The sequence below is a fragment of the Dasypus novemcinctus genome, chromosome 19 (assembly GCF_030445035.2).
Source record: "Dasypus novemcinctus isolate mDasNov1 chromosome 19, mDasNov1.1.hap2, whole genome shotgun sequence".
Taxonomy (NCBI): Eukaryota; Metazoa; Chordata; class Mammalia; order Cingulata; family Dasypodidae; genus Dasypus; species Dasypus novemcinctus.
This window is the reverse complement of record NC_080691.1, coordinates 19,134,012-19,160,888: the sequence shown is the minus strand read 5'-3', so window position 1 is coordinate 19,160,888 and position 26,877 is coordinate 19,134,012. Positions and strand designations below refer to the sequence as shown.

Here is a 26,877-nt window from a genome sequence, read left to right as displayed (position 1 = left end):
TATCATTAGCACCATGTTTTAGTATTGTACATTTATTATAGTTCATGAAAGAATGTTCTCATTTGTACCATTAGCCACGGTCCATCACTCACCACGGGGTTCACTGTGTTATACAGTCCCCTGCCTTGTACAGTCCATCCAAAGTGTACCCTCAGTGGCTCTCAGTTCATTACAGAGTTGTGCTGTCATCAGCTCAGTCCAGTTCAGAATGTTTTCCTTACTCCGAAATGCTTCCCCTTTCTTGCTCTCACAAAAGGTGCTGTAGTGAGCATGCTTCTTTCTCCATCTCTGTTTGTGCCAGCAACATCCTCCTTTTCCTTTGGGTTCCCTGACTCACTCCAGTCTTCAAGGCAAGTATGTACCAGGGATCCCATCTCCAGCTAAGAAAGAAGGAAAGCACACATTCATGAGAAGGAATCTTAAATATAGTGAAATCCAGTTTCGACAATAAAGTTTTGTGTTCCAGATCACAATGTTTTAGAAAAGATAGATATAAGAGATGTCTGTTCCATGATTATTTGCCATGAATGTTAAAACTTGTGCAAAATGCAATGATTAATTTTATTTGATTTCAGTAATTGTGAATGCTACTTGAGTAAGAAGTTCTGTTACTACTGAGTGAAGTTAGCTTGTGTTGACTTTGGGAAGTTCTATTTTAGCTGTGATCTGGCTAGGAATGTTTTCTTTACATAACTAATTTGTTAAATGGCAAAATAAATTTCCAGGATGAATAATATGCCTTTAAGAATGAGCAAGTGTCCAAAAGAACAATCTCATTTGAAGAGATTGGCTTTTAAGAACCAGCCAAATATTAAATAATTCTTTTCCTAGAAGGTGCAGCTGGAGACAATTATGACTTCATAATTCTACCACTCACACCCACTTGGTAAGCATCTAAATATAAGTATATATCTTAGGGAATGAGCAGATGGAAAGAGGAGAGGATGGAGTACAAAAAGTGTAGGAGAGAGAAGTTGGCCACATTGCCTAGTATGTCTTTCTTGAGGAGAAATATTTATCAATTTAGCCTTATAAGTATTTATTGTTCAAAGAGAAGAAAGGGAACATACCAGATTTTGTTTCTGTATCCCAGTATGATTCACTGATTTTTGGCAACTAATCACTTAACCATCACTTTCTTTTCTTTTTCTTTTCTTTCTTTTTTTCTCTTCCCCTCCCCTGCCCTGCTGTTTTTGCTGTCTGTGTCCATTCGCTGTGTGATCTTCTGTATCTGTTTCTCTTTTTTTTGTCTTCTCTTCTTGTCTTTCTCCTTTAGGATTCACCCGGATTCCATCCTGGGGACCTCTGATGTGGAGAGAGGTACCTAGTCAATTGCGCCACCTCAGTTCCTGGTCTCTGCTGCACTTCACCATGACTCTCTCCTTCAGCTCTCTTTTTGTTGTGTCATCATCTTTCTGTGTGACTCACTTGTGCAGGGACTGGCTCACTGCGCAGGCACTCGGCTTGCTGTGCAGGCACTCAGCTCACCATGCAGGCACTGGCTTGTCATACGGGTACTGGCTCACCATGCGGGCACTCACATGAGCACTTGGCTGACCACATGGGCACTTGGCTTGCCACTTGGGTACTGGTGTGGGCACTCAGCTCACCACATGGGCACGCACCTTGCTGTGCAGGTACCCACATGGGCACTCAGCATGCTGCGTGGGCACTTGGCTACTGCGCGGGCACTCAGCTGGCCACACAGTCACTGGCTTGCCATGCAAGCATGCTTTCTCTTCTTTCTTCACCAGGAGGCTCCAGGGATTGAACCCGGCCCTCCCATATGATAGGTGGACACTTTATCACTTGAGCCACATCTGCTTCCCTTAACCATCACTTTAAAGATTCAACCACATTCCATTTATTGGCCATAGTTGATTTAAGTAAAAGATTTTTAAACACAAAAATATTACGTAAATACACTAATGTTGAATTAAAAGCAGTAGTCATATGTATAGTACCTATAATTTTTCACTTCATGAGATTTTATTTTGGATTTATTCTTGGGAATAAGAAATTTTTATTTCTTCTAAGGAAATTTTGCCTCTTTCTCCTCCCAGGCAAAATTACCTGTAAGAACCAGTTATGCAAGCTGATAATTGCCCTTCTTTTAAAATTGCTTAGTGACTTTACTGTAACTTGTCCATTTTCCCTCTTTTCCTGCTGGCTCTGCATGTGGTACTGAGCTAGGTCCAGGTCCTGGGATGTGGAAGAATAGAATGTTGTTTCTATTTACCATCAATATCTTTCTTTTCTTTTTAAATTGAGTAATAATCCCCAGATCATAAAATTCATTCTTTTAAAAGTACAATTCATTAGTTTTTAGAATAGTCAACAAAGTTGTGCAACCATGACCTCTAGCTAATTCCAGAACGTTTTCATCATCTCAAAAGCAAACCCTGTACCAGCTGGCAATCACTCCCTATTTCCTTCTCCCCTCAGCTTTACCGAGCTCTAACTCATGTACCACACAGTTCACCTGTTTGAAGTGTACAATTCCATGGCTCTTAGTATGTTCACAGAGTTGTGCATCCATCATCACAAGCAATTTTAGAACATTTTCATTATCCCCAAAAGAATCCCCACCCCCTTAGCCATCACTCCCTAGTCCCCTCTAGCCCCCAGTCCCTGGTAATCTGCTCTGTCTCTACAGATTTGCCTAGTCTGTATTTTTTATATAAAGGAGTCTCATATAATATGTGGCCCTTTATGTCTCTCCTCTTAGCGTATTTTCATATTTTCAAAGGTCATCAATGTGTAGCACGCGGTTGAGGACTTTCTTGATGTAGTTTCTCTTCCCTGGGTTGTGGATGTCAGATCCTTCAAATCCTTCTCCAGGGGCTTTGGCGGGGAGAGCCTGCCATGGTAGCTTTGGGCTCAGCATGCTTGAGTGTCTTGCTGGTTTTGCCTTTGTCTTCCAGTCCATGACCTGGTCGTTTGGATGGAACAGTTCTCTTCCTGTTTACTATATTCGAGGTGAAACACAGAGAGTTCTCCTTTACGTCTGTGCTCACACGGTGGTCATCTACGACGTGTTCAAGAATGACCAGCGCCACCTTCAGGTATGCAGGGTTTTCTTATTGAAGGTGAAGAAGAGTGCCTTTAACTTGTACAGAGCACTTTATTTTGCATTTCAAGGGCTGACTTCATTATATCATCGCCTTAACTTTCCTACTTCTGTTTGGAACGACAGCCAATCCTATCTTTAGAAACATGTTATTGTTCATTGCCTTTCATCTGATCAGAACCAATGGACAAACAGCAGTTGATGTTCATTATATAGTTGTAGACATTTAAAACATCTGTATTTTTTACATTTCTGTAAAAATGTGGCAGAATTTTCTTATTATAGTTCATTTGTCTCCACAGAGCTATGGTATAACACAAAAGGTGGCTATTTAGCAGGGATTTAGATCTACTTAACACTTAGACTCCTTTATTTGTCAAAAGGCTATAATTCTCATAATAGGCTAAGAAGTAGGTAATATCCCCATTTTACAGAAGAGGAAACTGAAGCTAATAGACATTTAAGTGATTTAAGTGGATTGCACTAGTAAATGGTGAAGCCATGTGTTGAATCTAGGTCTCCTGACTTGAAATTATTAAGTAGGTGGTGGTATCCTGCTAGTCCCTCCCTCCCTTCATTCCCCTACCCCCCAGCACTTCCTATATGCCAGCCTTTCCCATGCCACACCGTTTCCTGTGTTCCTAACATTTTTTACTCCTTCCACTTTCATCATTTACCTTTTGAAATGTCATATTTTCTTAGCATCTAACTTTCCACTAGTTAACCTGGTGAACCATACTATGTCTCCCTTTTCAACAGAAATGCATTTTAGTAGGGATCTTCCACAGTCAATGCCTTGATCAAAAGCATCATGAAATATTTACCAAGAGCTTAGTCAACACTCAGCATTGTGCCAAGAAGCCAAACATGTGGATGCAACTTATGGAATTTGCTTTGTAGAAAAGGAGTCGAGCTGAAAACACATGAAGAAAAAATCAGCCAGCAGCTCCCCTCAGAGCTTGATTGAATGTGCAGCACTGAGCACAGTGGTTCAAGCAGAGGGAGAAGGGGAAGTGTAATGTTGGCCGGCTCAGACTCTCAGGAAGAGCAGGAATGGGCAGATGTGCTGAGATGTAGGGAGGCTGCAAGAAGAGGTGTCAACCAGCCATTAGGGGAGACCAGCCTCACCAAAGTCAGATGGCTGGGAGTGGCTTGGCCATTCATTCATTCACCTGTTCATTCATCCCACAGATATTCATTCTCATCACTGTTTGTCAGATCATGAGAATGTAGACAGGAAGAAGATAGATCTAGTTCCTGCCCTCATGTAGCTTACAGTGTAGTTGGGGAAACAGGCATTCAACAAGTGAACACATGGAGAGATATATATTTATAAATTTTAATAAGTACTTGAAATTAAAAATTCTCTAAGAGAGAAAATCAAGGGTGGGAGGAGACCCTTGATTCTGATACAGTCCCCTGGCAGGGAATGTAAGGGGCTATTAATGCTGAGACCTGAAGGATGAGAATGAGCTGAGAGGGGCCAGTGTGGGGAAAGAACATTCCAGACAGAGGGTGCTCCAAGGGGCCAGAAAGCACTCGGAGTTTTGTGGGCTTCTGTGTGTGAGGCCCAGAAAGGAGGTCAGTGGGGCTAGGCAGAGCAGGTGGGGAGAGATGAGGGAGGAGAGGTAATGGGCCTTTTCCATGCAGGGAGTGGTAGGATCACGTTTGTTTTTCCAGAAGCTTCCTCTGATGTATGGGGAAAGGACTGGGGGAGGATGAAAATAAAACCAGAGAGAGCAGTAAGAATTGCTTTTGCTCTAGAACTGGTTTTTGGCCTGATGGGGACAATCTTTTAGGGACATGAGGCTGGCAGGAGGTTCAAGTGGGGCATTGGGGGTGGGGGTGGGGGTGGGTGTAGCTCAGACATTTATTCTCAACCAGGGTCGGGAGTTGGGTAAGCTGAGTACATGATTTGACCCCTCGGGAGCCTCTGTTCCTCTGGGGAGGGTAGCTTGTCCTTCAGGTGTTTTGCGGAAGGAGACGTTTGAAAACCACAGGCTAGGAGATGGGAAACTCCAGGGCGGGCTGGTGGGATTAGAATTTTCAGCCAGGTGGGCCTAGAAAGGGAGCCTAGCTCTCCCTGGGGGGAGTGGAGGGCGGGGTGACTCACCCTTTCCTGCTGGGGCCCAAGGCTGGGCAGCATCCTTGATGAGTCAAAGCATTTCTCTCCGTTCCCGTAGGGCCACCCGAATGCTATCTCCTGCCTTTGCATCAGCGAAGACAGGCGGTGGATAGCCACTGCCGACAAAGGCCCAGACTGCCTGATAATTATATGGGACTCCTTCTCAGGGTAGGCTTTTCTTTTTTTCACTTCTAGTGTCTATAGAATATCAGCCACTGTGGCTAAGCAAAGAATAAGTAATGCCCATCTGGAGATGCAGAACCAGTGATGGGAGGTGAGGTGGGGGGAGCGGATGCTGGAGAAGCCTGCTTGTCCCGTTGTCGTGAGACCCAGTAGAGTAACGTTACCTTGGTGAATTTCCCATTCATGGTTCTTGGCTTTTTAAACCCAGGAACTTGGTTTATCTCATGTTTCAGAGTAGACTGGGCTCAGGGAGGTTGACTCACACTAACCCAGCTCATAAAAGCTCAAAGCATACACCAGATGCCAAGTCTCCCATTGACAGTGAAAACATTAGTTTCACAAGGACCAGATTTCTTATCGCTGGTCAGGCTGCCTCTTCCTGGGCAGTACTTGATGGGCACTCCCAAGTGTCTCTGCCCTGGCTCTCCAGTCGGGTTTTTGGCTGCACGTTCTGCCTTCTGCTGATGCACTTTCTCCTGGGGCACATTCAGTCCATTTACAATGCCGTAGTTTTGGATGTGCTACTGATGAGAGGCTTTCCAAAGCTGCTGTTCTGCTTCAGCTGTTTGCACTTCCAACGACTCCCCCTGCTCAGAGTATTTAAAAATTTTTATTACCGGATTTTTATTTTTTAAGAACACTTTCAGGTACGGAAAAACTGAGGCAATAATACAGAGGGTTCCGGTATATCCTATTATTGACAGCTCACATTCTTATTTTGCATCTGTTAAAATTAATAAACCCATACTGGTGGAATATTAACAAAAGTCCCCATAGTTTATTCAGCTCTCCTTAGTCTTCCCTTTATGTCCTTCTGCTCCAGGCTCCCGTCTAGGACCCCACGTGACAGTAAGTTGTCATGTCTCCCTAGGCCGCTCTTGGCTGGGACAGTTCCTCAGACTTCCCTTGTTTTTGGTGACCTTGACAGTTTTGAGGAGGACTCGCCAGCGATTTTTTTTTTTTTAAAGATTTATTTATTTATTTAATTCCCCCCCCCACCCAGTTGTCTGTTCTTGGTGTCTATTTGCTGCGTCTTGTTTCTTTGTCCGCTTCTGTTGTCCTCAGCGGCTCGGGAAGTGTGGGCGGCGCCATTCCTGGGCAGGCTGCTCTTTCTTTTCACGCTGGGTGGCTTTCCTCACGGGCGCACTCGTTGCGCGTGGGGCTCTCACGCGGGGGACACCCTTGCGTGGCACGGCACTCCTTGCGCGCATCAGCACTGCGCATGGGCCAGCTCCACACGGGTCAAGGAGGCCCGGGGTTTGAACCGCGGACCTCCCATATGGTAGACGGACGCCCTAACCACTGGGCCAAAGTCCGTTTCCCATCGCCAGCGATTTTGTAGGTGGCCCCTCTATTGGAGTTGGATGTTTTTCTCATGATGAAGCTGTCGTAGCCTTTCGACACACACTGAAGTCTGGAAACGAGGGGCAGGAGGCTTCTTAACTGGAGCAAACACCGTGCTCGTTTCAGCCAGCTCCCGGGGAGGCCAGCCCAGCGCGCACGGCCAGGTCCAGAGCGCGGTTCCCTCCCCTCCTGCTATCTGCTTGTTCAACTCTGGCCACAGGACCTCTGGCCTCAAGGTCATTTTTTTTTTTTTTTGCCTTCTTCCTCTGTCAAAAAGGCCAGAATGAGGGAGGGAATGGTGGGATTTCTGTGGGCCAGAGCAGTACTACTCAAAGTGTGGTCCCCAGACTGGCCTGGCCTGTCAGCAGGCACTGTCCTGGGGGGACCGTGAAGGACAGGTGAGAGGAAGCCTGTAGGGACTTTTCCAGCGATTGGACATTGCAGTGACGTTTTTATTTGATAAAAGCATTAGCCTATGCTCAGTTTTTCTGTAAATCTAAAGGTTTCTAAAAAAATTGTCTATTGTAAAAAAAGTAGTCCTGAAATTAAAAACTTTAAATAAAAATATAATAAAAACTATAAAATTAAAATATAAAATATTAAGTGTGAAAATTTTTGTATTAAATTTAAAATTTAAATTTAAAAATAGAAATAAAAAAGTAAAAGTAAACAGTTCTTCACCCCAGACAGTTTGAGAAGCGCTGGGCTAGAAGATACACAAGCCGTCGGGGGAGACTGTGAAGCTGAGCACATCACTGTGAAGGTCTAAAGCAGGAGGCGGGCTTACTTGTTGAGGATATTTGGGAATGGTGCTGGGAATCTGAAATGTGGGACATGGCTTGATGTCTTCAGTGGAGAAACAGTGGAGAACCACCCCAAGTGAAAGGAAAACACCATCAACGAGGAGCGGGGCGGGCCTGACTGAGGACAGTGGCTCGGCCAGCAGTGGTGATGCTGCGTCAAGTGGTGCTGAGCAGAGCAGGCCCCAGGATAGAGAGGGTGGGCTGAGGGGGCTGGCGGGGGGAGGAGAAATGGAAGGGGGGGGGTGGGAGCTTGGGGACTCCAGAGGGGCAGCATGGCCGGGAGCCAGGGGCAGGCTCTGCAATCCCCCGGCTTCTGTCCCAGCTCTGCCATTTGTTCCCTGTGTGACTTGGAGGCTCAGGGAAGCTAAGTGACTTTCCATTCGTGAAAAAGTGAGGATATCACCAACCCACCTCACAGGATTACTGTGGCGACCCAAAGACAGGGAAGCTGGCCCGTGGTAGATGCTCTTACGTGGATTTTCTTTCTGAGTCCATGGGCCCAGAGAGCAGCGCTAGTCTAACTGACAAGAGTGTAAGGCCCTAATAGGAATTCAAACAGGTCATTGAGCACCAGTGTTCACAGCAGCAGTATTCACAGTAGCAAAAGGTGGAAACAACCCAAGTGTCCATCAACAGATGAATGGATAAACAAAATATGGTCTGTCCAGATAATAGAATGATATTCTGCCCTAAAAATGAACAAAGTGCTAATAACATGGATGAGTCCTGAAAACATCATGTTAAGTGAGAGGTATGGGACAGTTATTGCTTAATGGTGACAAAGTTTCTGTTTGGGGTAATGAGCAAGTTTTGGTAATAGATGCTGGTGATGGTAGCACAACATTGTACATGTAATTAATGCCATTGAATTGTAGTCTTAAAACGAGTTAAAATGGTTAAGTTTTATGTTATGTATTTGTTATCACAATAAAATTGTATTAAAAAGGTGTAAGACCTTGGTTGGGTGTGGAGTCAGGGAGGCAAGTGAATCCAGATGGACAAGAAGGTTAGGGAGGAAAGTGGATGTGGCTCAAGCAGTTGAGTGCCTGCCTACCACTTGGGAGGTCCTGGGTTCAGTTTCCAGTGCCTCCTGGAGAAGACGAGCAAGACAGTGAGCTGACGTGACGGGCTGGCAAGGCAAGCTGATGCAACAAGATGATGCAATGAGATGACACAATGAGGAAACACAATGAGAGGTACAACAAGCAAGGAGTGGAGGTGGTTCAAGCGATTGGGCACCTCCTTCCCACATGGGAGGTCCCGGGTTCGGTTCCCAGTGCCTCCTAAAAAGAAGACGAGCAGACAAAGAGCACACAACAGAGACAGAGAGCAGAGCAGTGCAAACAATGAGGGGGTAGGGAGAAATAAATAAATCTTTTAAAATATGTATATATATATATTTAAAGTTTAGGAAAATGTTATCTCTAACATTGTGGAGACTAGGGACACAGGCACTGTTCTCGCCCAGGACCCACGTCCTCCGTATCCTCCGTACCTCCACATTACTGATCCTGAGCCTAATCTTGCTTGCCCGACCAGTGGCATTTGATGCTTTTCATTTCCTTTGGCTCCTTTGCGATCACATCCCCCTGACTCTTGGCCTGCTTCCTGTCTCTCTCTCAGTCTCACCTTCCTGTAGCCATTCCTTAGATGTGGCCCGAAGTGGTGAGGAGGCTCTTGTTGCTGTTACTCTGCTAGGAAGGACAGATCCAGGATTTGAAAATACTGCCTTCATATTTTCTTAGTAGCCCTAGACTAGCTCAGTGTTTCCTTTCTACTGACGAGGAAGCTGTTGGAGAGCATTCCACCTGGAAGCCCCATAGGCGCCTCCTGCTAAAGTATCCCCAAATCCTGTTGCATCGACCTGTCAAATAACTCCTGAACCCAGCCCCATGGAATCCAACCCCATCATCTCTTGCCTGGGCTATTGCAACAATCTCCTAAATGATCTTTCTTCTTGCAGTGAAACATGCATTTTGAAAAACCAAAGTCTCCTTTGGCTACTGTCTCCAATCCTAGTCCTCTTCGTAGCGACAGTCGTTGTTTGGTGTGTTGCCTTCTAAAACATTCTCTCTTGTTTTACATACACACATGTAGAAATATATAATATCATCATGAGGTTTTTCTCACTACAACATTTTAGTGTGACTTCCCAAACGTGCATCTGATTGTGTCACTCCCCTGCTTAAAACCCCTGAGAGGCTCTTTGTTGCCAAATCAGCATCCGTTCAGGAATATGTCCCCTGCACCATGGCCACATGGATGTCCAGGGAGTGAAATGCCCTTTGCCTTCATGCCTGGTAGGAAAAAAACAATGAAGGAAGTTTATTACCTCAAACAGCACAGTCTGCAGGTAGGAAGGATGAGTCCTTCAGTTATGTCTTTACTTCTGAAGCCTTTCCTGGCAGCTCCCCACCCAGGCAGAGCCGGCCCTGCCCTGGGCAGTGCATATGACAGGGCCTTATTCTTGTTTATAACACTGTCTCCACCATTAGACAAGGAGCAACTTGAGGGAAGGGAGTTTTGTTCTTGTTTTTTTTTATTATAAAGTAGAGCACATGTAATGAGTTTTATGATATACCAAAGTCTACCTTGAGATCCAGAGAAGATTATTTGGAGGCTTTTTGGTTTTTTAAGTAGTAGTTGCCTTACTAAAGTGACATTAAAAACCATAGTTCTGGGAAGTGGACGTGGCTCAACTGATAGAGCGTCCACCTACCATATGGAGGGCCCAGGGCTCAATACCCAGGGCCTCCTGACCCGTGTGGTGAGCTGGCCCACGCGCAGTGCTGCTGCGTGCAAAGAGTGCCATGCCACGTAAGGCGCTCCCATGTAGGAGTACCCTATGCACAAGGAGTCCGCCTTGCGTGAAAGAAAGCACAGCCTGCCCAGGAGTGGCGCCGCACACAGGGAAAGCTGACACAGCAAGATGACGCAACAAAAAGATTCCCAGTGCCGCCTGACAATGCAAGTGGATGCAGAAGAATACACAGCAAATGGACACAGAGCAGACAACAGGGGGATGGGAAGAGAAATAAATAAAAATAAATCTAAAAAACAACAACAAAAAAAACCATAGTTCTGGGAAGCAGATGTGGCTCAAGCGTTGAGCACCTGCTTCCCACACGGGAGGTCCTGAGCTTGGTTCCTGGTGCCTCCTAAACAACAACAAACAGAGAACAAGCAAAACAAAAGGAAAAACCCAACTCAGGGAAGCTGATGTGGCTCAGTGGTTGAACACTGGCTTCCCACATTTTGAGGTCCTGGGTTCAATCTGCAGCCCCTGGTACCTCAAAAAACAAACCATAGTTCTTCTTTAAACTTTTTAATTTGACTTGCAAATTCTATTTATAAATCTAGCAAGTTTTTGCAGTTGCCTTTTGGGGCTTTGATTGTTTGGCCTCATTTATAAATTTGGTTATTAACTCATTTTAAGCATTTAAAATTACATTTAGAAATTTAATACATTCGGTTTCGTTTTTAAATTCTTTAGGTGTCTAATGAACAAATCCTTCATAAGTACTTAAGTAATTCCTGTAAATCTATTAAATGAGACATAAGTATGGCAAATCTTAAGTTCTCTTGTGTTCTAATATTCTTTATAAAACGAATGGAATTTCAGTTTAAAATCAAATTAAAAACTATATGTTTTAGATTAAAATCATAAATCTAGTTTGTTAGATACTCTAAGTCAAATCTTCATTGCTAAAAAAGGAACAAATTCCCAATCACATATATTAATAGTCCAGGCCTGACATTCTCTTCTTCCTGTTTAATTCTAAATTTCCCCAGGAGCAAGATACACTTTCCCACTAAGGATACCATTATGTCAATATCAGCAACTTGGGGCTTGCCTTCCCTAGTGAATTTTGGGAGCTTCTTCTCAGTTGGATGAAACTTCTTAAATGACACAAATTTCTTAAATGACACAGAATCTGGGGCTTGCCTTCCCTGGTGAATTTTGGGAGATACTTCTCAGTTGGATGAAATTTCTTAACTGGGAAACACACTTGGTTCCAGGCAGTTGGGACACTGATGTGGCTTGCTGAGGCCTGTTTATAGTTGGTATAACGAGGAATGTATAATGAAAACAAATGGGGTAGCCATGAACCTGACTTAGTTTTTTGCTATCCATTCTTCTCTTCTAGTGGCAGCCCGCAGAACCACCAAGGATATAGCTTCCTTCCATCATTGCCTCCGTGTATTTCTTTGACTCTCTTAGATGTTTAATCATCATCTAATTAAATTCTGTGTGTGTCAAGGGTTTTATCTGAATCTTTCAGTTTAAAGTCTTGCCAGTGGCACAATACAGAAACCAAAAAGAAAGCCCCTCGCCACTCAAACCCCATCTCCAGAGGAACTATTGTTTTACAGTTTGGAGTCTCCTCCAGGCCTTTTTCTTTACATATAAGAACATACATACATACATATACATATATGCACATATACGGAGAATATATAATATGGTATGATGCTGTGTATACTGTTCTGCAATTTGTTTTGTTTTCTTTACCCACAAAGTTTTGGTCTCTCTCCCAGATCTACCTTATTTTTTTTTTTTAAGGAGGTACTGGGTACTGAATCCTATACCTTATACATGAGAAGCAGGTGCTCAACCACTGGAGCTATATCTGCTCCCCTACCTCATTCTTTTTGTTTATTTTTCTTTCTATTTATTTATTTTTCCCTCATTCTTTTTAAAGACAGCATAGTTTTTCATTATATAGTTGTGTCATAATATTCTTTAACTCTTTTCCCTGTTAATGGACATTTATGTTGCTCCCAGATTTTTTGCAGTTAGAACAGTGCCACAATGAACATGAATTTACATTTATCTCTGTTTATTTTTGCTACTATTTCTCTGGTATAAAGTTGTATAAGTGGGATTGGTGGGTCATAGGGCATGTACATTTAATTTTGATAGATACAGCTAAATGACTGTCTGAAAGGCAGTACTCATTTACATTCCTGCTTACGTAGGACAGTGCCAATATTCCTGAGAGCTGGGCCATTTTGTCCTAGTCATCTTTTTTCATATTTGCAACCGTCATGCCTGGCACTGGATCAGCACACTCAATATAAATGAGTGAGAGATGGGAGTTCACAAAGAGAACAAACAGCACATTTGTGGTGCCCTGAGTTGTAATGTTTCTGGACGGTTTGAGCTGAGCTCCCACTTCCCCTGGGCTCCTCTGGGAAACAAGATATAACTCAGGGAATTGGACTTGGCCCAATGGATAGGGCATCTGCCTACCACATGGGAGGTCTGTGGTTCAAACCCCGGGCCTCCTTGACCCGTGTGGAGCTGGCCCATGTGCAGTGCTGATGCGCGCAAGGAGTGCCGTGCCACGCAGGGGTGTCCCCGCATAGAGGGCCCCCATGCGCGGCAAGGAGTGCGCCCCGTAAGGAGAGCCACCCAGTGCGAAAGAAAGTGCAGCCTGCCCAAGAATGGCACCGCATGCACAGAGAGCTGACACAAGATGACGCAACAAAAAGAAACACAGATTCTTGGTGCCGCCGATAAGGATAGAAGTGGTCACAGGAAAACACACAGCAGATGGGCACAGAGAGCAGACAACTGGGGGCGGGGGAGAGAAATAAATAAAATAAATAAATAAATCTAAAAAAAAAGATATAACTCAGCTCCCGCCTCCATCTCCTGTTTTGCAGGATTCCCGTGCACACAATATTTGACAGCTGCCCCAAAGACAGCGGCATCAGGGCAATAGCCATCACCCGTGATGCCAAGTATCTGGCCACCATCTCAGATGCTGAGGTCCAGGTAAGAGCCTTCTGGAGTCAGAGGCTCCTGTGGCCTGGCTCATGGTACTTGCCTTCGTTAGCCTTTACAGAGTTAAGCGAAGTGATGGTGTTATCATGATAACAGAAAGTTATTTCGGCAATCTACAGAGACCTCATTTCTCTTTCTCTTGCCGATATATTTCCCTGCAGCAAATTTGCATCTGGAAGTGGACCTTAGCTGTGGAAAAGCCTGCCTGCACACTGGACCTTAACAAAGAATATGGTTTCCAGGTGAGTTCACCTCGAACCTACAAAGACCATCCTGAACTCACACTGACGCCAGGTCAGAATCTGCTTTTCGTTTCAGTGGAGTCTTGTTATGGTGCAGTAGTGCTTTTTGTAAACACTTCTCCACCCATGATCTCATTTGATTTTTTATAACAATAGCTAATATTTATTGAACACTTACCATGTGCCAGGTTCTGCTCAATTCTTTGCATAGATTATCTCACATAATCCATGGATTCATGCTAGGATGTAGTAATATCTGTGAACTGCTTCTCGGAATTATGAAATAATTTGTCTGTATTCACTCACCAGAAGCATGTGATTAACTGCTTCTAACTTTATAACTAATTTGTGAGGTGCATAGGGAAATAATAATAATAATAATGATTCTCTGTTTATATGAGGTGACGTGTTGTAGATACCCAGAAAGCTTGTGCCAGGTCTCCTGAGTTCCCACGTCCCCGCCCTCTGCTCTTCTGCACTGTCTCATCTGTCCTCGCACCTCCCGTGCAGGCACCGTGATACATGCATCTGTAGCTGGCAGGAGTTAGAGCTCAAGCAGAGGTGGCTCCCCAGTGGCCAGAACTCAGCTGAGCACATCTCATTATGCCCATCTTCTCTCCTCCCCATAACATTCCCCACCCTTCAAAAAAAAAGGTTCCTTCTTAAAGCTGCACTGTTGGATACGGTGGCCGCTGGCCACTCGCAGCTATTTACATTTGAACTGATTAAAAAATTAAGTAAAACTTCAAATTAAGTTCCTTGCTTGCACTAGCCACATTTCAAGTACTTCATAGACACTCGCGGCTAGGGGCAACCGTATCGGAAGCATGGATTCTAGAATGTTTCCATCATCGTGGAAAGCTCTGTTGGACAGCCATGCAGAAGCACCACTCTGGAGGAACTCCACCACTGGCCTTCTCCGTGCCTGTGCCCAAGCAGGTGGAAAGTGTCTGGAGAAAAACACCCAATGGAGCTGATTCATCTTTCTTGTGTTTAGTCAGATGTTTCAAATGAGCTCTTGGCACTGCCTGGCTCTTCTAGTGACTGTCTTTTGCTTCCAGAGACATCAGCTTCTCACCTTCTCTTCACACCTCCCACAGACCCTCCTCGCACTCTCAGCTGATGACCTTTCTTATGTTTCATTGAGAAAATGGGAGCCGTCAGCTACAAATGTGGCCCATTCCCATTCTGCCAAGCCTCTAACTGCTTTTAACCTCACCCCCTTCCTTGGGCTGGATCCCATTCCCAGCCCTAACTCAGGGCCCTCCTCTGTAGCTATCCCCCACCCTCCTCCAGACCGCTGTCTTTACTAGCTCCTATCTTTTAAGGACTCCCTTTAACCCCACATCTCCTTCCAGCTGCTGTTCTGTGTTCCTCTTCATAGTTAAACTTCTCAGTTTAACTTTCTTTTCGACTTCCTCATCTCTCATTTACTTGTTTTTTCAAGAAATATTTCTCTCTTAATATTTTTATTGTGAAATAGTGCAGATGTGTACATTTTAAAGAAGAAAACAAAATGGATTAAACCAGACCATGAAATGAACCTTACCTATACCCTAGAGGCCCTCTTTGTGCCCCTCCTCAACCTCACCCCTCTTTCCTCCCTAAAGTTAGCCACTTTACCAAATTTTGTGCTATACATTTCCTTGTTTAGCTGCACACTCTTCTCCACTGATGGATGTATCTCTCAATACAATCTGATTTAGTTTTGTCTCTCTTTGACTTTTGAATATTTGGATTCATATGAATGCTTCACTTCCTCGCCTTGTTTCATATCGATTCTTGGGCTATGATTCCTTCATTTTCACTGTATAGTTTTCCATTGTTTAAGTATAACACAACTTATTTAACCCTCCTATTGTTACACATTTTTGGCCTTTTCATCTGTCTTCCACCACCCTCCACACCCCCCAACCCAACATGACACAACTGAAACTGTGCTTGTCATGTCACTGGTGTTCCCAAAGCAAATGAGCATTGCTAAATCCTCTTTTTACTCTTCCTCTCAACAGCAGCTGCACACTTCCTAGTGGGCTTAGAAGACACCTTCCATGCTAGCCCACATTCTTTCTAAATCTTTTTTGTGGGTTCTTCTTTCTCTTCCTCCTTTTCTTTCTTTTTTCTTCTTCTTGCTATAATTTTCTTGGTTATTCTCATCCATTCTTAGACTTTTAAGCACTATTTACTCCCAAGAGATATCCTGAATCCCTCCTCTCCTTTCCATTTCCTCCACCACCTGCGTGCTTAAACATCTTCCCAACTGGTCTCTCTGCTTTCACTCTTGCCCTATCCCTTAACAATCTTCCTGCAGCGGTCAGAGTGATATTTTTAAAATACATGTAACAGATGATGTTACTCCCTTACTTATAGCCTTTCAATGACTTCCTGTTGTGCTTAGAATAAAATCGAAACTCCTTATTGTGGCCTACAAGGCATAATCTGATTCCTCCATCCATCTCTCAACATCTATCCCCCGATTATTATGAGACTGAAATTCCGCATCCTGTCCTCTATTTTCCTTCTCATATTAATAACAGTTATTTTCATACCTATGTCTGATAACTCCAATATCTACATCTTCTGTGTGTCTCTTTTTGTTGATTGTTTCTCCCTCTTGGCTTCAGTCATTTGGATGTATCTCTTCCATGTGCCTTATTATTTTTCATTGAATGCCCAATATTATATTTAAAGAACATGGAGATAACTTGAGGTTCAGGATGATAACTTCCACCAAAGACATCTTACTTTTGCTTCTGACAAGCATTCGGCTGGAGGTAGATCTTCTTAATCTAATTGAAGATAGAGCTGACTTGAGGCTTATTTTCAGTTTTTGTGGTCCCTGAACCTGCTTTAAAAAAAAAAACTAATCAATTTTATTGATACATATTAATAAAGCAAACAATTCATCCAAAGTGTACAGGCAGTGGTATTTGCTCTAATCAAATAGTTGTGCATTCTTTACTTCAGTCACTGTTAGAACATTTTCATTACATGCACCTACTTTTATCAATTCCTCACCCATCCAGGTTTTTGTATTATCCTAATATGAATTCTCAGACACTGGCATTGGTCATTTACCCTACTGCAGTGAAGCAAAGAAGAGATGTAGGGATGGTTAAAGAACAGGCATGGAAGTTAGAAAGCTTTTCTCTAGCCTGTTTCACGGTGCTACCTCTGACAGCCCTTGGTCTCAGGCTGCAGGCACCTACTTCCCATCCACACACCATTTCAGGACAAGTCTCCCCAGGGATTTCTCACTTTTTGTTGTTATCGTTGTTTAGTTTCTGGATTTTATGTTTCCCATGCATGTATAGTTTCTGCTGGGCTGATTTTTGGGAGGGAAACCAGCAACCCAGGCTGGTCCACCATCTTGGCAGGAACCAGTATCCCCTTTCAATATTTTGCATTTATTCCAAGATCCCTTGTGGCCCTGCTTATTTTAGGAATGTGTTCACAGCAGGACAAAGAATAAAGGTTATTGGTAAATACTGGTTAAGTTTTGCTTGTTCCAATTTATAGATGATGAATTATAATAAAGACTAGAAAAAGAAGATGTTTGGGACTTTTAATTTTGACAATCATTATTTAAATTATATTCCTATTGCTTACCAAATGCCATATTCCTTTTGTTTTATATTACCTCTCAGTTATTTATTTTAATTAAACATATTAGTTAATTTTAATATTCAACTTAACCAGACAGAAACAGAAAATTAATTATAATGTAATACATTTCCATCCTTTATATTTCAGAACTACCTTACTTTTAATCCAACAAATAATAAAGAACTGGTGAGCAATAGTAAAACACAAGCAATATATTATTCATGGGTAAGTAGAAATATTTTCATGTGTTTTAAATATGACTTCAGGTGTATGCTTATTCTTTGAGGTTTTCGTAATTTAGCGTTATAGTGTTTATTTTACTTAGGAAGCAGTGAATACATATTAAAATGTTTTTAATGTAATTATAATATTTCTTTTAGTTCCATTGGAAATTAGCATATTAAATCAGAAGCAGATATTTAATTTTCATTTAACTTTTAAAGTAATGAAGCAAATACTTTTTGGATGTATTATCAGGTCTAAATTCTAAAATCTAAAATATTGGACTTTGTTCCCTTTTAGAAAACAATTTAGCAAACAGATCAGAGATATATATACTGGCCTGGGGCAAAATCATGAGATTAAAAAACATTGAATCGCTGGGTTTCAGTGATATTCATTACTTCAGGTATTTATTAAAGTAAAGCCTTATAAATGTAGAATTCAAATTTGCATTAACCACCACTGAAAGTCACAATTTTTGTGACATATCTTAATGTGTTGCTTTTCTTTCAGAACACTTCTAGATGTTTCCAGAGGTAGCAGGTCCTCTTAATTGTAGAAATTACAAAGCTCTGACCCTGTTCAGATGCATTTGTTTTTATTTTGTTATTATGTAGTTCTTCTTTTGGAAACCAGGTCTTTTTTTAGCAGTGATTATTTTTTCTGTACTTATCAGCAGGAAGAGAGAAATGTACTTGTACACAGTGCTCCACTTTTAACAGGAAAAGTGAGTATGTCTGTTGCATTTATAAATACCACATTTTGGTGAGAATAAACATATGTATGCAAGCTGAGTTGCTCTGGGCTTCTCTTTGTATGTCTTCATATCAGATCATTGGGAAATAATCTGAAAATGTCTATTTGTGTCCTTTATCCATATTGAAGTATCAGTTGAAAGTAACAGGAATATTGTTAAAAATAAAATGTATGGTAAGGAGCTGAGGTGGCTCAAGAGATTGAGCACCTCTCTCCCACTCTGGAAGGCCCCAAGATCGGTTCCCAGTGCTGCCTGAAGAGAAGACAAGCAGACACAGAAGACAAGCAAATGGACACAGAAAGCAGATGGTGGGTGCCAAAACAGCAAGGGAGGGGAGCAGAAATAAAGAAATCTAAAAATAAATAAATAAATAAAATGTTACGGAGAAAAAATTACTGTCATAAGAAAAGCTCCTTATAAATGAAGTGATAACTTTTATAATGTATGTGTACACACTGACAAAAGAATCAAAGTTAATGGAGTGATGTATCTGGAGTAGTTGAATATGGGTGGGGCCCTTATAATATAGCTGCGCAGTTTCGGAAAAACAAAAAAAGTGATAGACTTTGATGTTTAAGAGTCAGTAGGGGCTCTCTGCTCTTCCTCATTCGACAGACAGCTGTAGCTTTAAGAGCAGCGGTCAGCCGCATTCCTGAGACACGATGGTGAAGGTTGGAATAAACAGATTTGGCCCTGTTGGGAGTCTGGCCATGAGGGCTGCTGTGAACTCTGCCAAAGTACTAGTTGTTGCCATCAATGTCCCCTTCATTGACCTCAGCAACGTGGTCTGCATGGTCCAGTACGATTCTGTCTATGGCAAGTTCAAAGGCACTGTCAAGGCTGAGAACAGGAAGATTGTCATCAGTGGGAATCCCATCACTATCTTCCAGGAGCAAGGTCCAGCCAACATCAAATGGGGTGATCCTGGTGCTAAATATGTTGTGGAGTCTACTGGTATCTTCACAACCCTGGAGAAGACTGGGCTCCTTTGAAGGGTGGTGCCAAGAGAGTCATCTCTGCCCCTTTGGCCAATGCCCTCATGTTTGTGATGGGAATGGACCATGAGAAGTATGTCAACTCCCTGAAGATTTGACCAATTGCCTGCTCCATGGCCAAGGTCACCCATGACAACTTTGGCGTTGTGGAGGGACTCAGGATCACTGTCCATGCCATTACTGCCACCTAAAAGGCTGTAGGTGGCCCCTCCAGAAAAATGTAGCGTGGCAGCTTTGGGGCTGCCCAGAACATCATCCCTGCAGCTACCAGTGCTGCCAAGGCAGTGGGCAAGGTTATCCCAGAGCTGAATGGGAAGCTCACTGGCATGGCCTTTGTGTCTCCACCCCCAGTGTGTCCATCATGGATCTGACCTGTCTGGAGAAACCAACCAAATAAAAGGACATCAAGCAGGTGTCAGATGGCCCCCCAAAGGGCATCCTGAACTACACTGAAGACCAGGTTGTTCCCTGTGACTTTAATAGTGCCACCCATTCTTCCACTTTCGGTGCTGGGGCTGGCATTGCCCTCAATGACCACTTTATCAAGCACATTTCCTGGTTGGTACAACAGGATGGTGGACCTTATGGTCCACATGGCCTCCAGGAAATAAGAGCCCCCTGGACCCCCTGCTCTGGCAATGGCAATGGCATGAGAGGAAGAGAGCTGTCAGCAGCTGGGGAGTCCTAGCCCCAACTCAGTCCCCCAACACTGAGCATCCCCCATCCTCCACTGCTTCCATCCCAGACCCTCTGAAGAAAGGGAAGGGCTTTGAGGGCCCTACCTTGTCCTGTACCATCAATACAGTACACTGTACCCAGCCCCCCAGCCCAGCCCCAAAATAATAAAAGAGTCAGTAGGAACGTGGTGAAAGAGATGTTGGAAGAAAACGATTTTATCTTGGTCTGCTTACCTCAAGCTCTTGCATTTGAGGATAAAACTTGAGTTTTGTCTCCAGCAGCATTTTCTGCATTTGACTGCCATGTAACTAATCTGCCCTTGGTGTCACCTTATGAGGATTTTTCTGCTTTCTTTCCTTACTCTTGGTATGATTTACAGAAATTTCTTTTTTAGGATGGCATGTAAAAAAAAAAAAAAAAAAAGAAAGAAAGAAAAAGGTAGACCCAAGGAAAGATTATTCTGCCTGCAAACTTTTTTTTTTCATAAACCAGATATCCTAAACAATAACCATTTGAATGATAAAAATGCCTTGTATTGAAACAGCACTGCTCTTAGAAAGAGCATTTATTATTTTACTAATCTTCTTGTGTTCCAGTCAGAAGAGGCCAGCCCTTAGGTCTTTGCATAATTTGAGAGTTGAGCAGCAGCCTTTCTGTGTCATATCACAGTTTGCTGAGTTTCGTTCATTTGCTCAATAAACATTCACTGAAAGGCTTCAAGTCATTGCTCTGGGTTCTTTCTATAGCTCGTCTCTAAGACATGTCTAAGAAAGACAACCTATTGCTTTTATTTTATGTACCACAAATTTAATAAGGAATCTTTATACAGGAGCATTTCTTTGTACTTAAATGATTTCTAACGGGGGTAGGGGGTGGGGAATATACTTTATGATCAGAAGAAGGTCAGGAGAATTTTCAGTGGTGCTTGACAACCACAACATGCTTTGGCTCACACAGGCAATTTAGCAGTCTGTGAAATCTCTTTAAGAGCAGCTGACCAGGTATAAACAGTGATTTTGTACCTATTTAAAATCTCTTTCATTTGCTTTCAGCAAACAGTTTAGTTGAACACAGTAACCCTCCGCTTGCTCTTTGCGGACCTTTGGAGATTCAGAACAGTCTCAACTATGACCCTCCACTGTGGGGAGAGTTTTTCAGTGATTGCTTTTTCTACCTTATCTTTTTTCCTACTGTATTTCAGGGAAATGTTACAAAACGTTGGGTTGATAAATGCTTTGTTTTATATTTATTACCAACAATAACTCACAGCCTGTCTCTTGAAATGCAGACGTTCAACAAGCTCGTGGGAAAATTTAGTCAGTCCGTCTTTCACCTGAATTTGACACAACTGCTCTCTGCAACAATGGAAGGAAAGCTGGTTGTCTGGGACATACACCGCCCACCGCCAGCTGCCTCCTCCCATTCGGGCTTTCCCCATATCAAACCTTGTAAACTGGTTCATTTGCAGAAAGAGGGCATCACTGTGCTCACAACAGTTGATAGGTAATTAACTTAATTTAAAAGTAGCTATGGATGATTGTGAAAGTCAATATTTGGATGTGGGTGCATATTTTGCCAACGCATAGAATATGTCTGGGGAGAGTCAGAGTTAACTGGGGACAGTGGTTGCCTCTGAGGAGGAGAACTGAGAATTAGGAATAAAGTGGGAGTGGGCTCTTTTTTTTTTTAAGTCCCATTTGTACTAATTGAACTTTAAAAAATCATGAGTATGTGGTACTTAAAAAAAATCCCTTTGGATGATGAAACAAAAAATAACTGTTTAGACTTATTTTGTACCCTAAAGTTTATATATTTTAAATTTAAAAAAATAACCTGAACAGCTACACTGCTTTTCTTCATATTACAAAATAATATTTACCCATTATGAAAAAATCAGAATACAGCAGAACTTTATGATGTTCACTAGCTGTTTGATTTCTAGACATTGGGGCCAGGGGAGAGGAGGTGGCTCATAAATGACCTTAAAAACCGTAGCTGTCCATTCCAGCTGCATCCCTTCCTTGCTGAATGACCTTGGGCAAGGGACTTAATTTTGCTGAGCCTCCATTTTTCCATCTAGTAAATGGGCATAACAATGCTATCTATGTCAGAGTGAGTTTATGACGATTTAGTGAGAGAATATCTTAAAACTCTCTGCTTGCTGTCTGGCTCAGAGGAAGCTCTTAAGTAAATAGTACCCATGTTAGTGTGCTAAGGAAGCTCCCAAAAATAAAAATAAAGAAAATTGCTTAAGGAAAAGGAGCTGCCCATGTCATTAGAATCACTGTGCTGCCTACTTTCAAAAAGCCCATTTGCTTTCCTTTTCCTTTCTTTTAGGTCTTGGCATGGTTTTGCAAAGAGAAATGCAAATTGTCATCCTGACTCTGGTGCAAAAAAACAAGTAGAATTGTAATTGACCATGCAATCAACTTTTAGTTAGGTGGGGGTTAGGACCCAGTGAAGACTGGGCATTGGTTTCCCCCTCTCCGTGTTAAATAAAATCCAGCCAGGGCCACAGAGCCCATAGACAAGGTGTCTGAATGCACTTGACCTGTTTTGCTGCTGCTGTCCAGCAGAGGGCAGTGAAAGATATTCTAGCCAATTAACTGCCCACCTGACTAGCTTATTAATTGGAAACCTCATTTAATCATTCTGCATATATAAGAGAAAATTCATCCCCATCTCCCCCCAGCCATGGTTAGAATGATGTCACAGTCTTAAAAAAACAAGCCCATTTGGGATGGATCCAAGGACTGGAAATAAAAGCCATTCTGTCACGCTTTGGCTGTGAAGGCCGGACAGGGTTTTACAATCACTTTAACAGCGGTGCCTTCCTGTAAAGCAGCTTGTATCCCATTGGCAGCCTGTGTGATTTCGGAGGCCTGGCAGATTGAGTCTCTCTTCGTTGTCATCTGCAGTCACATGGAGGAGAATGTAAATCATTACCCACCACCATTGTATGTGGTTGATCTTGGTGAGCAGAGAGCACGGGCTTTGGCTTTAGCTACACCTGGATTCACTGCATAGTCCAGCTACATGGCTCTGATAGGCTTGCCAGACGTATGTATATCCCATGCCATATTTGGGACATACTTAGGACACTACAAGATTACTCATTGTTTATTTGAAATTAAAATTTAGCTGGACATCTGTATTTTTATTTGCTAAATCTGGCAACCCTAGGCCTTAAGTAAATCTCTTAACCTCTCTGAGTCTTAGTTTCCTAGATGTAATGTGGGGTTAAAAGTAAAATCAGCTTTATGGGGCTGTAGTAAATGAAGTTTTTACCAAGCACAGAGTCAAGATGTTTGATAGGTGTTGTGACTGTTATTTACTAAGCTGAGGTTATTCTCCGTTCCAGCTACATTGTCACTGGTGACATTAAGGGCAACATTAAGTTCTATGATCACACCCTGTCCATCGTCAACTGGTACAGCCAGTTCAAACTGAGCGCCATAAGAACCCTGTCCTTTTCAAAGATCCCACCAGCCTCTCCTACCGAAAAATCAGACTATCCTCCAGACTGCACTTTAAAAGGTGACTCGTTTATTGTAAGGTAAGTTGGTAATGAATCTAGCCATTTGAGTGACTGGGAATGACTAGGAATCCTAATTTAAATGATCAAAAAATTATCTTTGCTGGGAGCAGATGTGGCTCAAGCAGTTAGGTGCCCACCTCCCACATGGGAGGTCCCAGGTTTGGTTCCTAGTACCTCCTAAAGAATAAAACAAACCGACAATGAGCAAAAAACTATGAGCAGACAGCCAGCACAAACCAAGAGCAAAAACCACAAGCAAATGGATGAGGGAGCCATCTCGGGCAGGGGGTAGAAATTATCAATGCCTTATTTAAGTTCGAATGTAATAAAATGTTCATTTTGTTAATGGGATATGAAATAGAGAAGGAATTGACCTTACTAAGCAATCCTTTATCTGGTTTGCAGATGGATTTCCCTTGGCTGATTACAATCACTATTTAATCATTTTAAAATATTAGTTAGTTATTTTGATATTAAGACTCTTCAGTAACTTAAAGCTTAAAAATCTTTATTCAAACTGGGCTCTAATGTCTGTTGTCTGGAGTCCTTCACTCTAGGTTGGTGGCTTTTTCCTAAACTGAGCTTGTCCTAGCCACTGCAGTTAAAGCCTTTTGATAATTAATAGCCATAACATTTCAAGACCGGATTGTCTGTGAGTCTGCTTAATTGCCCTTGCAGTATTTACAGGCACATCTGTATGTATGAACCAAACTCCATATTTGCATACACAAATGAATATTTGCATGTGCAGATTAGCTAATTGTACAACTGACTGTCCATCTGCATACTTAATGACTCAATTTACATGTAGAGATGTGGGGTTTTTCATTTGCAAATGGAAGCTGTTGGGTATTGCTGGTATATTTTTGGAGATGCTGGGTTAATAATGTCACTAAATTACAGACGACAGAGGCGTTTCATGTGCAATTAGAAGTGGAAAAGCTGGCGTGCCCCATTCCCTGCAAACACTGATACGGTTTGCTCTCTCCTTGGCAAACAGGAATTTTATCATTGGAACATTTGACGCGACGGTGTACCACTTAACAACAGATGGGACCAGACTGGAGAAGTTATTTGTAGAGCCCAAAGATGCCATTTGTGCCATCGCCTGTCACCCATATCAGCCCCTCATTGCCATTGGGAGTCTCTGTGGGATGATCAAAGTATGGGATTATAACAAGAAAAAATATATTTTCAGCAGAGTCTTTGAGAAGGGACTTGGAGTCCAGAGTCTGACCTACAACCCTGAAGGTATTTTCATTTGCTCAGCCATTACGGGGCCCGATCGAAAGCACACCCGCATGGGTGGTGCCCTTGCTGTCATTCCAGAAAGCGTTCCCTGGCCCAATTCCCTGCACCAGATCTCCCTCTGAATCCTATCCAGTACTATCCAGTACCATCTGAGCACTCACCCCAGGTCTCCTGCTTTTCAGGTGGTTTCTCTGTAGTTAGCCCTACTGTTGTGTTGCTTCAGCACCTAGAACTCAACTAGCGCAGAGCCAATATTTCTTGAATGAAGTCCTTTTCGATTGTTATTCTCTGAATTGTGATTTCAGGAGCCCTTCTTGGAGCTGGCTTCACAGAAGGAACAGTTTACATTCTTGATGCAATGTCCTTAGAAAATGGAAGCCCACAGCCTTTCAAATATTCCAGAACCAATGTGACTCACATAAGTTTCTCCCATGACTCCCAGTATATGGCGACTGCTGTAAGCATTTTCACTGAGTGTGGTCCCGTGGCCCAGCAACCTCATGTAAAACCAGAAGAGACAGGAGGCTGGGGGGGAATGGGGGGTGACTACTCATGGGGGCAGGGTTTCTTTTCGGGGTGATGAAAACATCCTAAAATTGTTTGTGGTGATGATTGTACAACTCCGTGAATATACTAGAAAACATTGAATTGTACACTTTAAATGGGTAGGTGAATTATATCTTAGTATAGCTGTTATATAAAGAGAGAGAGAGAGGGAGAGAGAGAGAGAAAGAGGGAGGCTCTTACCTGAAAACGAGACTGGGGCCTCAGAACATCCAGGCTTGGATTCTGCTACCCCAGCAGCTTTTTGATTTGCTTGTTTTCTGGAACCCTCTCTCTGCATCCATTCCTTCATCTTTCCCTTTGATTTTTGACAAGATGACATTCTTATTTATCTCAAAGTCCACTGGTATTTCCCTCTCTGAATAGGGCTGTTAAGCTCAGTCAAGGTTTTCTTAGACCTACAACCGCTCCCTCTGCCAGTTCTCTGGGTCTGCAGCATCCTCCTGTTCCTCTCTTCTTCACCAGTCCCACTGGCCTTCTACCTCTGCCCCATGTCCACTGGGGCTCTGCTCTCTTCTGGTTTGTGGAGGCCCAAGGCAGTCCCTCACGCTTCTGCCTGGAGTCACATATGCTCACAAGTCCCAGTATCCCTTTGATTTGTTCCACTGTTAGCCATCTTTCCTTTCTTATTTTATGTACTTGAGGAAATAGAGGGGAGGGAAAATGTGAAAAGATTGAGGGAGCTGGTTTTCCACAGAATAAGGAGGGAACTAGGACAGGCAGGTAGGACCAAGATGTCCACTAACTGTAAGCTCTCTACTTTTACCCTAATCCTCTCCTCTATAAAATGGGCATTATTTTACTACTTGCTGCAATAGACTAAGCTTTTTTTTTTTCATAAAATATCCTAAAAGCAAAATTAGTGTGAAAAGCATAACAATAATTCTTAACTTACCCAGTTTTATTAGGAATAACTTCTGCTCTTTGCTTATATTCAGGATGTAAGTTTTACTGTGGCAGTTTACAAGGTGGTAGTAAAAAATGGACATAGGATCTGGGAATATTTAGCAAGGCTTCGTTCTCATCGCAAAAGCATCCAGAATCTCCTGTTTGGGGTTCATCTGGACAACAACGAACCCAGACTGCTAAGCCTTGGAAAAGACCGGCTTCTGGTACGATGTTTGTTTTCTGTTTACCTGGTCACTAGGACTGTGTTTGTCTCATTCTTGGCACCTGGCGCATGGCACATGTGTTTCTTGGAGACAATGAATGTAGAATGAAGTAGTGTAAACCTCTCAAAGTCGGCATTTTCCCTGAACATGGCAGTAACACTGCATAGAGGGGCTGATGTCCTGAGTGAGGAGGCTTCTGGGAAATGGCAAGTCAGGAGGCAAGGGGAGGCAGTGCTCCCACAGCAGGAAAAACTCAATGACCCCTGCCTCTCAGTGTTGAATGGAAAGCCAACACGCACTGACCCTCTTCACATGCAGGGGTTGGGGCCAGGCTGCTAACCTAAATGGGAAAACTAATCGAGAGTGTGAGATAAGGGGGAAAGGTAGGGACAGTAACTCACAGGAGATTACATGAAGAGGCAAAAGGATTAAAAATCAATTAATTGATACCTATCTGTTAGTCTGTCTATCTGTCAGTCCATCCATCCATCCATCCATCCATCCATCCATCCACCCATCCATCCATCCATCCATCCATTCATCCATCCATCCATCCATCCTTTCTGGTCTAGCCATCAAAACAACTAAAGTCAAAT

The 26,877-nt window shown here is 42.9% G+C and overlaps 1 protein-coding gene across 10 annotated transcripts in view; it reads left to right on the top strand.

Moving 5' to 3' along the window:
- The window catches only part of CFAP251 (cilia and flagella associated protein 251), a 91,653-nt gene that overhangs the window by 5,695 nt on the left and 59,081 nt on the right, over positions 1–26,877 (top strand). For 8 of the 10 annotated variants that reach the window (XR_009181795.2, XR_009181794.2, XR_009181793.2 and 5 more), the window contains 11 exons: positions 2,925–3,065; positions 5,254–5,363; positions 13,196–13,307; positions 13,478–13,558; positions 17,312–17,389; positions 18,063–18,113; positions 21,105–21,319; positions 23,178–23,372; positions 24,355–24,605; positions 24,911–25,062; positions 26,108–26,281. Coding sequence is in view for 6 of the 10 variants with exons in the window: in XM_058281334.2 (XP_058137317.1) it covers positions 2,925–3,065; positions 5,254–5,363; positions 13,196–13,307; positions 13,478–13,558; positions 17,312–17,389; positions 18,063–18,113; positions 21,105–21,319; positions 23,178–23,372; positions 24,355–24,605; positions 24,911–25,062; positions 26,108–26,281 (1,560 nt within the window). In the remaining 4 variants the exon portion in view is untranslated. The remainder of the gene's footprint in view (positions 1–2,924; positions 3,066–5,253; positions 5,364–13,195; positions 13,308–13,477; positions 13,559–17,311; positions 17,390–18,062; positions 18,114–21,104; positions 21,320–23,177; positions 23,373–24,354; positions 24,606–24,910; positions 25,063–26,107; positions 26,282–26,877) is intronic. The other 2 variants (XM_058281336.2, XM_058281335.2) reach the window with 1 other exon arrangement.